Here is a 16444-nt window from a genome sequence, read left to right as displayed (position 1 = left end):
ACAGATTAGGCAGATTTCAGTCTAACATCCATTGGTATCTGTCCCTCTCAGCACCAATCTCCTGCCTCTGCCTTAAAAATCCCCAAAGACTTGGCCTCCATAGCTGCTTTTGGTAACAAAACCCACAGATTCACCACTCTCTGGCTAAAGAAATTCCTCCTCATCTCCATTCTAAATGGACTTCCCCTTGTTCTGAAGCTGTGTCCTCTGGGCTTAGACTTGCCCACCAGAGGAAACATCCTCCCCACATCCACTCTGTTGAGACCTTTCAACATTTGATAGGTTTCTATGAAGTCACCCCTCATTCTTCTGAAATCCAGTGACTAGAGGCCCAGAGCCATCAAACACTCCTTATACAATAAGCTTTTCAATCCTGGAATCATTTTCGTGAACCTTCTTTAAACCTTCTCCAATGTAAGCACATCTTTTCTTCAATAAGGGGCCCAAAACTCTAAATGAGGCCTCACCAGTACTTTATAAAGCCTCAACATTACATCCTTGATTTTATATACTAGTCCTCTTGAAATGAATGCAAACATTGCATTTGCCTTCCTCACCACCGACTCAACCTACAAATTAGTCTTTAAGGAATTCTGCACAAGGACTCCCAAGACCCTTTGCACCTCAGACTTTTGAATTGTTTCTCCATTGAGAAAGTTGTTGACACTTTTATTTCTTCTACAAAAGTGCATGACCACACCCTTCCCAACACCTGCCACTTCTTTGCCAATTCTCCTAATCTGCCTAAATCCTTCTGTGGCCACTGTGCTCCCTCAAAACTACCTACCCCTCCACTTACCTTCTTATTGTCCACAAAAATGACCACAAAGCTATCAATTCCATCACCCAAATCATTGACATATAACATAAATTTAGATTTGTCAGGCAAGATTTTCCCTTAAGGAAACCATGCTGACTACGGCCTATTTTATCATGAGCCTCCAGTTATCCCAAAACCACATCCATAACAATCGACTCCATCATCTTTGCAATGACTGAGGCCAGACTACCTGGCCTATAGTTTCCTTTCTTCTGTCCCTCTCTCTTTTTGGAGTGACATTTGCAAATTTACATTCCTCGAGAACTATGCCAGAATGCCAGATTGTTGAAAGATCAATCTCTACAATCTCTGCAGCCACCTCTTTCAGGACCTTGGGTTGTAGCCCATCTGGTCCTGCATCTTCTGAATTGCTCCCAGAAATTCCAGCCATTGCTGTTCTGCCATTATTCCTGCCAGTGTTCCCTTCCAATCAATTTTAGACAGCTCCTCTCTCAATCCTCTGTAATTCCCTTTACTCCACTATGATACTGATACATCTGACTTTAGCTTCTCCTTCTCAAATTGCAGGGTGAATTCTATAATATTATGATCACTAGACCCTAAGGGCTCCCTTCCCTTAAGATTCTTTAATCAATTCTGCTTGCTCAACAGCTAATCCAGAATAGCTGATCCCCTAGTAGGCTCAACCATGAGCTTCCTAAAAAGACATCTCATAGGCATTCTAGAATTTCCCCCTCTTGGGATCCAGCAGCAACCTGATTTTCCCAATCTACCTGCATATTGAAATCCCCCATGACTATCGTATCATTGCCCTTTTGACATGCATTTTCTATCTCCCATTGTAATCTGTAGACCACAACTACTACTGTTTGGAAGTCTGTATATAACTCCCATCAGGGTCTCTTTACCCTTGCAGTTTCTTGCACAATGATTCTATGCCTTCTGACCTTATGTCACCTCTTTCTAATGACTGGATTTAATTGTTTCACCAACGGAGCCATCCCTTCCCCTCCGCCTACCTGCCAGTCCTTCCAATACAATGTGTATCCTTGGACGTTAAGCTTCCAGCTATAATCTTCTTTCAGTCATGATTCAGTGATGCTCGCAATGTCATACAAGCTAATCTGTAATCGTGCTACGTTCATTTACCTTTTTCCATATACTGCCCACATTCAAATATAACACCTTCACTCCCGTGTTCACCCTTTTTGATTTTGTCCACATTTTACATTGCAACCCATCCTGTTGACTGCAATTTTGCCCATTCATCGGCCTTTCCTCGTTAGCAGTCTCACTACACACTGCCTCAGTTTGTAAACCACTACCTCATCCTCAGCACTACCACTCTGGAACCTATCCCCCTGTCAAATTAGTTTAAACCCTCTTGAACACCTCTTGCAAATCTGCTTGCAAGGATTTTGGTTCCCCTCGGGTTCAGGTGTAACCCATCCTTTTTGTACAGGTCATACCTTCTCCAGAAGAGATTCCAATGGTCCATTAATGTGAACCAGTTGCCAAATCATCCTACTCTTGCCCTTGCAAGAAAGCACAGCCAACAAACCAGAGATTTCTACCCTGGAGTTCCTATTTTTCATCTTTCTACCTAGCTCCATAAAATCTTCTCTTCAGGACCTCCTCACCTTTCCTACCTATATCATTGGTGCCAATATGTACGAAGGCTTCTAGCTGCTTACCCTCCCTCTTTAGAATGCCATGGACCCGATCTGAGACATCCCTGACCCTGTCACTTTGGAGGCAACATACTATCCAGGTGTCTCTGTCATGCCCACAGATCTAGTCTCTATTCCTCTGACTATGGAATCTCCTATCACCACTGCAGTCCTCTTCATCTCCATTCCCTTCTGAGCCACAGGACCAGACTCAGTGCCAGAGACCCAGTTGCTACAGCTCCCTCCCCCCCCCCCCCCCAGTAGGTTGTCCCCCTCAAAATATCCAAAGTGGTAAACATATTATTGAGGGGAACTGCCACTCAGGTCTTCTGCACTGCATGCCCATTTCCTTTTCATCTCCTGACAGTTGCCCAGTTACCTGCCTCCTCCAACCTAGGGGTGACTACTCCCTGTAGCTCCTATGTATCATTTCCTCAGTCTCCCATATGAGCCAAAGGTCCTTGGATGTTTTATTGACTCCTCGCTCTGATTGCTGGTATGGAGATGCACCAGGACTGTTGCCAATTTTTCTGACAAAACGAGATGGTTGTTACACAAGGATGGTGTTGCCCCTGAAATTGTAAAAATTAACGGCAAAGAGCTTCAGCCACAAATCCACAATCGTACTCTCCACGTCTAGGAAGTGGAAGATTTATAGAAGAACTTCAGAGATGCCTACTCCAGATATTATGGTAACTCCAGAAGTAACTCTCTATGATCTACCAACACCAGAGTTCTCCTCAACCATCTTCTCCCAGTAGCTAAAGATCTGAATTGTGTCTGTCTAGAGCAGGAGTACCTAACCTGCGGTCCACAGACTCTTTGCTTAATGGTATTGGTCCATGGCATAAAAAAGGTTGGGACCCCCTGATCTACAGACACAGTAGGCACCACCTTCACTGTGTGATATCTCCAAAAGCAGAGTGCTGGGAGAAACACCAGTCATGATATTAGAACTGATCTTCAGATGTAATGGAGAACACTATACTGTAACTATACTCCAGAACTAACTTCATTGAGCCTTGGCTGCCAAGCTGCAATGAGCAGCCGATGTTTGTAGTTTCACGCTTTGAGCGGCAAAGCTCCAATTCATCACTGACTCATTCACAAGACGCCATCAACAAGATAAAGTCATCTACTAACTTGATCCTGCTGCATCACACTGCCACAAATCATGGTGAGACCCTGAAGAGTGAGGAGTTTATTCAGGGCACAGGGAGACATCAACAATGAAATTCATCACCAGTTTCAATGCAACAGTACAATCTTTGGTGCCTTGAGCAAAGGACCATTTGAAGAACGAGACCTCAAACTTAGCACAAAGCTTATAGCGTACTGATCAGAAGAGATGCTCCCTCCACTTCCCCTGCTCTCATATATTTCTGAGACCTGCACTACTTGCAGCAGTCACTTCAAGGCACTGGAAAGGTACCATCACAGTCTCTGTAAGATACTCCATATTCACTGGAAAAATTAGCAACACAATATAAGTGTCATAGGCCAACATTCCCAATACGAGACCCTAGTCACAGTTAGTTATTTTGCTCAGGCTGTGTACTTTCATCCTCAATATCAAACTCTCTAAGAAGAAAGTCCTGCCATGGGAAGAGATTAGCAGGCATACAGAGGAAAAGACTCAGGGGTTCACACAAAGACTTTTGCAGAAACGTAATATTGCCATTCAGCCTTGGAAGTCCCTAGACTAGAACATAGAACATAGAATAGTACAGCACAGTACAGGTCCTTCAGCTCACAATGTTGTGCCAACCCTCAAACCCTGCCTCCCATATAATCCTAAAACCCTGCCTCTCATATATCAGGAACAATTGTGCTCCCCCTGACTTCCCACATACTGCATACGGAGCACTCGACTGTCCTAACTGCTGCCTCCATTACCTACTCCTAAGTTAATTAGATTAATTAAAGGAGCTTACCTGGCCTTACCTCACTGGGAGCAAGCTCGTCCTCAGCCTCTTGAGCCAAAGCCTTCCTACTCTGTCTCCCACTACTCCGTCGCCCGCTCCATTAATCTGCTGGCTTTTTAAACTCTCCTGCTGTTCTCACAGGCCGACCTTCACACGCTTGCGCAGTCGTGCCCTGTTCAAACTGCCGAAGAAATGACCTTCCCTTTCTCAGCCTGCTTGCTTCTCAAACTCTCCCGCTGTTCTCACAGGCTGACCTTCACGCACTTGCATGACTACAATTGCTCTAGGTGCAGAAGAAGCATTCGAAATGACTGAGAACTTTGAATCCATACATCAGGTGCATGCAAAATTGCTAGGAAAAGCAGGCCACCTCACAAACTACCAACTGCCCATCCTGTCAGACACTCCTGCCCCATGTATTTAACTGTCTGCAGTTCACACATTGGCCTCATTTACTACCTTAGAAACCAAAAACCTGTAATGGAAGTAAGTCATCCTCAATCCAGATAATTAGCTAATAAAGTAGTAGAATATAGTAGAGGTGTTCGTTATCTTTTTTATCTCTTACATTGAGATGGCTTCAAGCAAAGAAGGTTTAACAATGGAAATCTGAACCTAGTCATCCTATGTGTCAGACTCAGCTATCCAATATCTAAACTAGCCAAGGTCACTATGTACAAAATCATTTTGGATTCCCACCAGCCAATTTGGTTCAATAAATAAATCAGATTGTTTGATTAATGCATTAATTTGTAGGTCGGCTGCTAGCTACTCCAGTATGGACATTCTTGGCACTGCTCTGCACTGGAAATGTCAATGTGGTGAGATAGCTTAGCTCCAGATTTACCCTTTTGCACACTGAATAGTTCCCAGACCTGAGAAATCTTAGATGAAAGTAATTGATCTAATGGGAAAAGAGCTGTGTTAAGCATCAATCTCCTTCATAATCTTCCAAGAATCACTGAAGTCAAGAAGAGACCCAGAAGACTGGAAGACTGCAGAAGTGAGGCCCCTGTTTATGAAGGAAAGGAGAAAAAGACAGGAAATTTTTAGGCCAGTTAACCTGAACTCAGTGATTGGTAAGGTTTCAGAGCCCATTATTACGGATGAAATTTTGAAGTACTTCGAAGTACGTGATAAAATAGGATAATGTCAGCATGGTTTCATTAAAGGGAGATGTTGCCTGACAAATGTGTTAGAATTCTTTAAAGAAGTAACTAGCAGCATTAGACGAAGGACAGACAATGAAATGTTATTTGCTTGGATTATCAGAGAGCTCAAAAGGCCTTTGAGAATATGCTGCACATGAGGTTCCTAAACAAGACAAGAGCCCAGAGCCCATGATATTAGAGGCAAGGTACTAGCATGGATAGAAGTCTGGTTGACTAGAAGAAGACAGAGAGGGGCGGTGACAAAACAAATCACACCCCCCCCCCATGGGAATTCCCTAGTGGAGTTCAGCAGGGTTAGTGTTGGGACCACAGGTTTTCACTTTATATATATTAATGATCTGGATGAAGGAACTGTTGGTATTCTGGCCAAGTCTGCAGGCAATACAAAGATAGGACAAGGGGAAGAGGTGTTGTGGAGGGAGCCAGGGAGTTTGGAGAGGGACATGGACAGGCTGGGAAAGAAGGCAAAGAATGAGCAGATAGAATATAGCATAGGGAAGTGTGGGGTTAGGTGATTTTCCAAATGAGGAGTTAATTCAGAAATGGAGGGGCAAAGATTTCCTTAAGGCTAGTTTGCAGGTAGAGTCAGTAGTAAAGAAGGTAAATGCAATGTTAACATTTATTTTGAGAGGATTAGAATATAAAAGAAAGGATAAGGCTTTACAAGGCATTGATCAAATCATACTTGAAACAATGGGAGCAAGTTTGGGCTCTGGAGAGTGTCCAGAGGAGGTTCACAGGAATGATACTGGAATGAAAGGGTTAACATCTGAGGAGAAGGTGATGGAATTCAGAAGGATAAGGTGGATCTCATTGAAACCTACCCAATACAGAAAGACCTGAATAGAGTGAATCCAGAGAGAATGCTTCCATCAGTGTCAGAGCCGATGATCCGAGGACACAGCCTCAGAATGAACAACCATACTCTTAAAGCTGAGGTGAGAAGGAACTTTTTTCAGCCAGAAGGCAGTGAATCTGTGGAATTTATTTCTATAGGAAGCCGTGGAATCATATCATTGGGTGCATATGAGGCAGAGACTGACTGGTTCTTGATTGGCAAAGGGGTGAAGGGTTACAGGGAGGGGGTTGAAAATAAAAAGACCAGCCCTGATTAAATGACAGAGTAGACTTGAAGAGCCTGCTCCTATATCTTCTGATCTTACAATCTTATGCAAATATCTGTGCTTGCTCTGTGGAGTTTGGCATGGTGATAGAATCTTATGGAGCACTGCTGGTGGTTTGATGTTTATCTTTAGAAGCTTTTGTATGACACATGGCTCCAGGATTGAACACCTAATGGGTTTTTTCCCTCACTTTTTCTTGCTTAGTAGGGGATTTCTTTTCTTTTTTTCATCACCAAAAATTTTTTCTATCTTTGTAATAATGTTTTTTTTCTTGAGACATTGTAAGTGTTGTTTACTTCGATGTACTCTTGTAAATTTTGGATAATAATAATAAAAAGATTTGAAAAGAATCTCATGGAGCACACACCTAATAGACAAGAAAGCTAAAATCACGGCCTTTACTAAGCTACAACACATCCATTGGAATAATTATAATTGAAAAGTAACACTGGCCTATAAAAGCTTAAAGGAAAATAACATTCAATTATACACTTTTAGGCATCTAAATGTAATTACAAATTGGGATCATTCAAGGAAAGAAAATCTGATAGCTGGAAATACACTCCATGGCCACTTTATCATGTGCCTCCTATACCAAATAAAGTGGCCACTGAGTGTATGTTCGTGGTCTTCTGATGCTGTAGCTCATCCACTTCAAGGTTCAACATATTGTGCATCCAGAAGTTCTCTTCTGCACACCACTGTTGTAACACGTGGTTATTTGAGTTACTGTCGCTTTCCCGTCAGCTTGAACCAGTCTGGCCATTCTCCTCTGACCTCTCTCATTAACAAAGCATTTTCACCCACAGAGCTGCCAACCCCTGGATGTCTTTGTTTTTCATACCATGCTCTAAATGCTCTAGAGTCTGTTGTGCATGAAAATCCCAGGGGATTAGCGGTTTCTGAGACGCTCTAACCATCCCGCCTGGCACCAGCAACCATTCCGCGGTCAAAGTCACTTAGATCACGTTTCTTCTCCACTCTGATATTTGAACTGAACTGAACCCCTTGGCCAGGCCTGCATGCTTTTATGCGTTAAGTTGCCAGCACACGACTGGCTGATTAGATGTTTGTATTAATGAACAGGTGTACAGGTGGACACTGAGTGTCAAATTAAATGCTTTAACTTATTTTGTACATACAATCTAACAATGAAATCCTGCGGCAGAAACATGTAGGAAACTAGTCTCGACCAAAGACATAAATTCTCTTTCTCCTAATATCACATAAACCAGTCGTCTAACTCAAAAGCAACATCCATGACACTTAATTTCTTTTATTACATACAGAAAGTGATGGATGGGAATAAACCTTCCGTCCAACCACACGCATTATGATGTCTGTATCGATCTTAGTTGGGCAATTATAGTCTCTGAATTAGAAAGACCATGTGGGGAAAGGATGGAAGAAAATATACTTTAAACATTGCTTGGATTTTGGATTATTTCCTTTTGCATTTAGTTCAACCAGTCAGTACTACAGAATTCTAACAAATACAACATCTGGTCTGATAGTCAGAGGCTGGTGACAAGGACATAAATTCCCTCAGATGTGACATCATCAGATAAACACAGTCCTCTCCAAGACTGCAATATTTTTAAATGTATAATGAAAGTTGATTTTATATACTTTAATTGATCAGATTTGTTACCATAATATGTCTCCCTCTTCTCCAGATGACTTATTCTCCCTCGTACTCAGCCTCCTTCTGGCAGCTGATGCAAATAACCATTCTTCATGTGTGCCGCAGTTGAACCATAAAGGGCATTGCATGAATCCCAGCCTGATTTGAAGTCATACATTCAGCAAACACAATAATCAAGAGTAACTTCCATTTAACAATGGCATTCTTAAGATGTGCCAATCTTCAGAGAGGAGGAAGACAGATGATGTTTAAAATCTTAAAAATATTCTTTAAAAATAAACTTAGGTTATCTATACAAGATGGAAGAAACTTTTAAAGAAAGAGTAGACTATCAGGCAAAGTGAACTAATGTCAATTTAATATTTAATTTTATTTGATTTGAAACTCATTTAAATTGCATAGGGCTAATATAAAACAAAATTAGCTCTAATGTTCGAACGGATATTTGCTTTAGTATTTATGCATCTTTCTGTGCCAAAACCTTCTACCCTTCAAAAATACTTCACTTGCTATAAGGAGCTTTGGAACATCTAACATCATGAGAAACACCAGGCAAGAGTAGGTTTCATCTCTTTTTTAAAAAAAAGAACAGGGGTGCAGGCAATCTGCCATCCAATTTCAAAATGGACATTGAACCCATGAACACTACCACACTACTTTTTTTTTACTTCTGTTTCTGTACTACTTATTTTAATATATATACATTTACTGTAATTCATTAAAAAAATTATCATGAATAAACACTTCTTGGCTTCCAGTCGGGTACAAGTATCAATTTTAACCAACGTTTTGAAGACAAACTCCATCATCTTCATCAGGGATGATGCCAGAGCGTGTCTTGTCTGGTGGTATTTATACTCCCATTGTCCGTCTTTCCTGATTGGTTGCTCTCATCCACTCAGGTTTCTACTGTCCCACCTTGTTTATAATCAAATTCTAGTTCCTACTGAGAGCAAGACTTTTGTCTTCAGCGGTAATCAGCAGTAGCAGAACACCGCATTCACAATGGCCATGAGATTGATCTACAAAACTATTGTGCCATGCCAATGGCTTTTGGAACCACCCAGTGAAGGAAGCCATTGAAATAAAACTAGAAGAAAAGAGTTTTAACAAAGACGAAGGTCTCGCTCTAAGGAAGCACTGGAATTTGATTGTAAACAAAGTGGGACAATGGAAACTTGATTGGATGAGCACTAACCAATCAGGAGGGACGGATGGCAGGAGCATAAGTACTGCCGGATAGACGTGTCCTAGCATCATCCCTGGCAGAGTTTGTTATTGAAACTTCAGTTAAAATTGATACCTGCACCTGGCTGGAAGCCTGAGAAGAGCTTATTCAGCAGTAACATCGGGAAAGCACTAGTTCCTTATTTATTTTATGTATTTCATTATACTGATGCCGCAAAGTTAACAAATTTCATGACATATGTTGGTGATATTAAATCTCGTTCTGATTCTGATTCTGATCAGCCTGCTCTGGAGAGCGTGTTATTGAGGAAAATCTCTTTAGGGCATTGAGCACTTACATTTCTTAGTGGCTTTATTATATTTCAGCTTTGTCTGAGCCTTCAATAAAATTAACTTCTGTCCCTGGAGAACGGTCTCAATGTGGAATTAATTTCAGCCACTTCCAGCAATGAACAGATACACTTCAGGAAACACCAGCTGAGTACCAGGGAGAAGGGAAAAGTGGGTCAGACGTAGCTTTTGGTAAGTAAAGCTGGGGGGAGTTCCAACTGGAGCTCTCAGTGTCAGCAAGGCCAAAGTACTAAGTGTGGACTTCGGGGAGGGGAAGTTGGGAGAGCACACAGCAGTCCTCATTTAGTGATAGAAAGGGTGAGCTGCTTCAAGTTCCTGAGCACTAACTTCTCAGAGTATCTATCTTGGACCCTACATTGATGCAATTATGAATAAGGCATGCTAGCAGCTCTACTGTGTTAGGAGTTTAAAGAGATTTGCTATATTCCCAAAGACCCTTGCAAATTTCTGAAGATGTATGATGGAGGGCATTCTCAATGGTTGCATCGCAGCCTAGTAAGGTGCATCACAAAACTTTGCAGAGGTTGTAGATCCAGTCAGCTCCATCACGGGCACAACCCTCTCCACCATCGAGAATATCTTCAGGAGGCAATGCCTCAAGAAGGTGGCATCCAGCACTATGGACCTTCACCACCTTGGGCGTGACCTTTCTCATTACTAACCTCAAGGGAGATGGTACAGGAGCCTGAAGACCTACTCAGTGATTTGCAAACAGCTTCTTTCCTTCCGCAATCAGATTTCCGGATTGTCGATGAACCCATGAACACTATATTGTTATTCATTTTTCTTTTGCAATATTTATGTCGTGATTTAAAGTAATTTTTATATCTTTGCACTATACTGCAACAACAAAACAAGAAATTTTACATCATCTAAGTCCGATTCTGATTCAGAGGCAGATGATCCACTAGGCATTAAAATTTACAACTCTGCTCCCAGAATGGAAAACTTGGCCAGACTCAAGAAATTAAATGACATCCCTCAGCATACATAACACTGTCATAATCAGATTCACACGCCACAATCTTGCTAACTCCAGTGCTTCATATCTCCCTTTCAGATCATGATATCCTTTCCTTCCCTCTTCACGGCATAATCCTTCCCCCAGCCCATCCCCAAACGCTTGTACCTCCTTCACAGATGTAGCCTTGCTTTGAGGAATGTCCCAATTAGCCTGTCAAGCAATTTGACATTTGGATAGAAAATCCAATGAAAACATGAATGAACAGCTTTAGTGATTGCTGTGTTGTACTTCGAGGCTCTTTTATTCATTTACCACAACCCCGTCAAGTCATATACACACAAAAAGTAATGCTTTCACCAAAGAAAGATTTAAATTTGGACACAAGGTGGTTGAAGCAAGTAGTACTTATACACAAGAGAGCACTGGACAAAAAATGAAGCAAAAAAGAATAGAGGATCATATGGTTAGATGGAGATAAGGAAATTTGGGAGGTGCCTCAACAGGAACATAAAATTGGCATGGACTGGTTGAGTCAATTGGCCTATTCTGGATCGGTTGTAATCCTTTGACTTTATCAGCATGGCATTTGAGTAAATCTGATTTCCCATCTGAGGCTCTTCTCTCAGCATTAATAATAAGGCTTTTGACACCATCGTTACAATTTCACAATCACTTAGAAAAGATTTGTTAGCCATTCATCAGTTTCAATTTTAAAGAGTATGATGGGTCTCACATCTGTTTAATCTTAGAGTCACGGAAAAGTACAGCACAGAAACAGGCCTTCAGCCCATCTAGTCTGTGTCAAACTATTTAAACTACCTACTCCCATCCACCTGCACTGGGACCATAGCCTACCATCTACATACCTATCCAAACTTCTCTTAAACATTGAAATTGAACTTGCACGCACCACGTGCTGGCAGCTCGTTCCACTCTCACAGCTCTGAGTGAAGAAGTTTCCCCTCCTGTTCCCCTTAAAATCTTCACCTTTCACCTTTAACCCATGACCTCCAATTGCAGTCCCTCAGTGGAAAAAAACCTGATTGCATTTACCCTATCCATACCCTTCATAATTTTGTATACCTCTGTTAAATCTCCTCTCAATCTTCTATGTTCTAAGGAATAAAGTCCTTACCTATTCAATCCTTCCTTGTAACTTGGGTCATCCAGACCCAGCAACATCCTTGTAAATTTTCTCTGTACTCTTTCAACCTTATTTGCATCTTTCCTGTAGGTAGGTGACCAAAACCGCTCACAATACTCAAATAGGCCTCACCAATGTCTTATACAACTTCAACATAACATCCTATCTTCTGTATTCAGTACTTTGATTTATAAAGGCCAATGTGCCAGAAGCTTTCTCTATGACCCTATCTACCCGTGACACTACTTTATGGACCTGTATTCCCAAATCCCCTTGCTCTACCACACTCCTCAGTGCCCTACCGTTTACTGTGTAAGACGTATCCTGAATACTCTCCCTACTCTCAACCAATTATACTGGCTCTCATTTCCAGTAGGAACTACTAGATAGTAAATGGGATTGGGAATCCTGGCCAAACTACTACTTCCTGTTTTTTTTTCTGACAGTGCACCAGCACCACATCTGATAAACTAAACCCAATACAGACTTAATCTGAAATTTAGCACAAGCTGTTGGGAGAAATTAGTGAGTCAGACAGCAGGTGATATATTTTTATCTAGATCCCAGCATCTGTAGATGGAACTGAAATTGATCATTTACCAGCTGGTTTGCAGTGGCAAAGAGCCTGCCAAAGTGAATGTTTACACAGGTCAATATACAACAGCTGGCCGCTGTTAGCCACAGTTAACAATCTTTATAAGGGGCGACATAATAAATGAGAATCTAATAAAATCTCAAATTTTGCTGAGCATACAGAAACTAGAATTGATGATCATTTGATCAGGCATGGACACTCTTTTAAGGTGATTTCAATCTTTGCCACAAAGCCATTGAAAGCTTCACAGAAATGTTCAGAGCCAGTTTTAATCAGTATTACACAGAATCAATCAGGACCACAGTGAGCAGGTTTATTCATGCCATCTTCTATTCCCAGCTAGGATAGTAGTGAAAAGATTACAATTGCCTTCAGTGCTCTCAAATCTTATTCATTGCTACTAAATGTTTCCCACTAGAAGTGTTATGTGTAAGAGCTGGATCAAGATCACTATAAATAGATGAAATAGCATTATCCAGGTACTCATGATTTCCCTTTGATAATTCTATGTTGACTATGCATGACAGTCTTGTTATTTTCTGAATGCCCTGCTATTATTTTAAAATGAATTGCTGCATTTTGTCAGTGACAGGAGTTAGCCTTGATGTCCAAACAATGTTTTCTGTCTCGCTCCTTTCTTAAATAGTAATGGGTCACTTATGGTTTTCCAGTCCACTAGGATCACCCCAGAAACCAGGAACACTGCTAGATCAAATCCACGTATGAAAATAAATGATAGTTTTGAATGCATGCATTGTCAGAGCCCTGATGAGAAGGTATTAGCTGATGGCCATTGCCCATGATCATGGGATGGTTTATTAAGTCACATTGCGTCTGAATGGAGCAGTACAGAAATAAAACCAAATAGACTTGACCAGCACATGGAGTGATTGCAGTGTGAGTTATAGTTCTGCTCCATTTTACACAACTGCAATGATGACACTGTCTGGCATTTCCCCAGGACTGCACCAGAATCCTAGCCAAAGGGCATTTTAATAATTAGCATGTGAAATACTGAAGTATAAAATATCTAAACTAAACACACAGTCAGTTATCACTCACACTGTACTGTGTTACTGCTGCAATATTTTATTGCCTAAAAGAAATCTAGTTAATTCCATGTGGTACCAATTAGCATGATTACTACTTGGTTCATCAAAGCTCACTCTAGTGATATTTATTGATGCTAGAATGAAAAGTTATCCATTCATGGATTCAAAGCTGTTAACCAAATTTCACTGTGCTGGAGATGGGCAGGAGGTGTAAAAAACATTGGGATTCCCACAATTAAGGTGAGGACTCCTTCTGGGAAATGAGCTTTTTTGGAAATTAAAAATAAGGGTTATCTGTGATGTCCCTAGTCAAAAAGGCTACTGACACTCAGGGAAAGGAGCAGAGGAACTTGAGAACAAATTTATTTTTTATCCCCTAGCTAAGTACCTTTGGGATCTAGTTTCTAAAATTTTACTTTCAGGACCTGAGTCATTTCCGATGGCGCTCATGTCCAGCTGTCTTTAAGTGTAGCCATCCCAGCAAATGTGTTAAATAGCGTTCATGTCCTGTGCCTTCTGGGTGGGGAAGTGGCTCTAGGGCAGGGTTTTCCAACTTTTTTTATGCCATGGACCCGAGGTTGGGAACCCCTGCTCTAGGGAATGTTCTGCTAGATTGGTGTTTGAACCTCCACTCAGTGGCAGTGACTGGGGCTTCAAATATCCAGAGATGCCATGTTGTATAGGCTCCATCTTTTGCAGACGATCGGCCTAATCCCCACCACTATTATTCCAGTCTAGGGAGTTAGTTGGTTCATACGTGAAGCCCACGCAATCAATTTTTGCAGCATAATACTCAAGACCAAGGAATGAACAGTGACAGCAAATCTGGTGGCTACCGTCACCTTGTCTGAAATCAAACTCTTACAATAAATAAATCAATAAATTCAACGCTTTCCCGATACAATACACGTTGGGCTGTACAATTGCCCACTGATTCTGTCGAAGGGAGATGCTGTATACTAAAAAAATTAAGTCAAAAGTTATGTGATGCAACAGTAACATACGGAGTGTTAAATCTCTGTGAACATTCCTCTACTGCCAATAACAAAGGGGGCTTTTGGCTTGGATCGCAAAGTAGCCACATGAGATTGACATCCTCCTCCCTTCTCTCTCTTTCTCCCCATCGGGTTAAAAGTGATATACCGCAATAACCTTTGCTGGGGACATCAATCTAATTTTCTTTCTATCAATTACGGAGCATCGGAAATCCAAACCAAAATTGTGAACATATCTCCATATATAAATCCCCTTGCCTCTCGTAGCCTTATGAAGAGCCTTGTCGGATTACTTTAGTTACCAATAAAATTACTGGAACATTGGTTAAGCGATGGAGTAAGTCATTTTAAAGGTAAGGAAATTCAATTTCAAAAATTCAATTACATCTCCAATGCTCAGGTAAACGGATCAACAAACGCAGTTTTCATTTTAACAAGCACTGTGTTACCTTAAATCCACTACTTGCTTAAAATGTATCAGCGAAACCATCTATTATACCAGCCAATATGAAACTGTTTCATTTACTTAAAACTAATGCGTGCTTTTCGCTCGCCACACCCCGCACCTACGCATGTAGTAGGTTCCAGTCTAACCCGACCACGAACTGATTTACAGTAAACGTGTAGGTGGAATCGGGCTCTCACGTTTAAATCACTCGTCGATTAAGATATAATTACCCAAAGTTAATAACATGTAATTCTATTTGCAAACCGAAATGAGACGATGTCTTCTGGAAAGGTCTGAATTAAACTCAGCGAGCCTCGGGAGTGCAACAGATCTCGATGTCCAGGGCAGACCACCCGATTTATTATCCTCTAACATACTTTCACACTAAAGAAAACGTTTGTGCACAGCGAGTACATGGGATGGTGAGCGGACTGAACAAAAGTGTTTCAAAAGGAAGCTGCGTGAAATGTCATAATTTCCCGGGCGATGGAGGAGTGCGACGCGCGATGTTTTTGCACAAAACTGCTACAGACTCAACGCGAAAAGCTTCATCGAAGCTATCGAAACCTGTTTGCTCCCCACCCTGCTCTGTAACCTCAACTGGATCTTGCACTTTTAACACATTATAACTTCGATATTTCTACCCGGTCGATTAGGAAGCAAAGCGTGCGCGTGAAGTTGGGCAACTTCTCGCCACTTACCCCGGTCCTTAGCGCTTCTCCTTGCTCCATTATACTAATGAACGGGATGTCCAGGAAAGAAGATAAGAAATCCATCTGAGTAAGTTGTTCCGTGGACTGTGGGAACGCCAGTACAGCCGCGACTCCCCGGACTACCACCGACTGGCAGACGGATTGCAGGAGTGACTGGGGATCGGGCTGCCACGTCTGGCTGTGGATCATCTCCAGGCTCAGGTTATAGGGCAAAAGGTTCTCCCTGAGCGCCGAGTCCGTGGCTTCGACCAGCGCCCGTTGAAGCTCGGCTTTCCGCGGAGTGGGCAGGACGGTTCCCAGGCGCACCGTGTGTCCGATCCGGCTGAGGATGTGGCAGGGTTCAGGGTGAGGGTGACAGAGGCTCAGGAAGGCATGCAGGACCCCGAGCAGAGGCCACAGTCTGTCCCTGGTCTCCATGTCCAGACCTCGGGCCAGGGGGTGAGGGGGATCCGGACGGAGTGGGCAAGCTCCGGCTCACACCCAGACCATTGCTGCGGCTTGAGATTGTCATTGGCTGATCAGTGGGGGTTGAGTCCGGGCTTCAAACCTGCTACGAGCGAGCGAGCGAGCTTTAAAGTTATGCGGTCACTGATGGTTTTGGAGGACGAGGAATGAATGGGGGGGGGGCAGAGGGAGAGAGGGGAAGACAGACGAAGGGAAAGACAGTAACACACAGG

At 42.2% G+C, this 16444-nt stretch overlaps 1 protein-coding gene across 1 annotated transcript in view; it reads right to left on the bottom strand.

Annotated features, from left to right (window-relative positions):
- The window catches only part of grin3bb (glutamate receptor, ionotropic, N-methyl-D-aspartate 3Bb), a 102867-nt gene extending 86683 nt beyond the window's left edge, over window positions 1-16184 (bottom strand). The window contains exon 1 of the mRNA XM_072243868.1: window positions 15756-16184. Within this exon, the coding sequence (XP_072099969.1) occupies window positions 15756-16184 (429 nt within the window). The remainder of the gene's footprint in view (window positions 1-15755) is intronic.
- Between the last annotated feature and the right edge of the window lie 260 nt (window positions 16185-16444).

Source organism: Mobula birostris, chromosome 26 (assembly GCF_030028105.1).
Source record: "Mobula birostris isolate sMobBir1 chromosome 26, sMobBir1.hap1, whole genome shotgun sequence".
NCBI classification, from domain to species: Eukaryota; Metazoa; Chordata; class Chondrichthyes; order Myliobatiformes; family Myliobatidae; genus Mobula; species Mobula birostris.
Note: the sequence above shows the minus strand (reverse complement) of the source record. Positions and strands in the feature narration are given on the sequence as shown.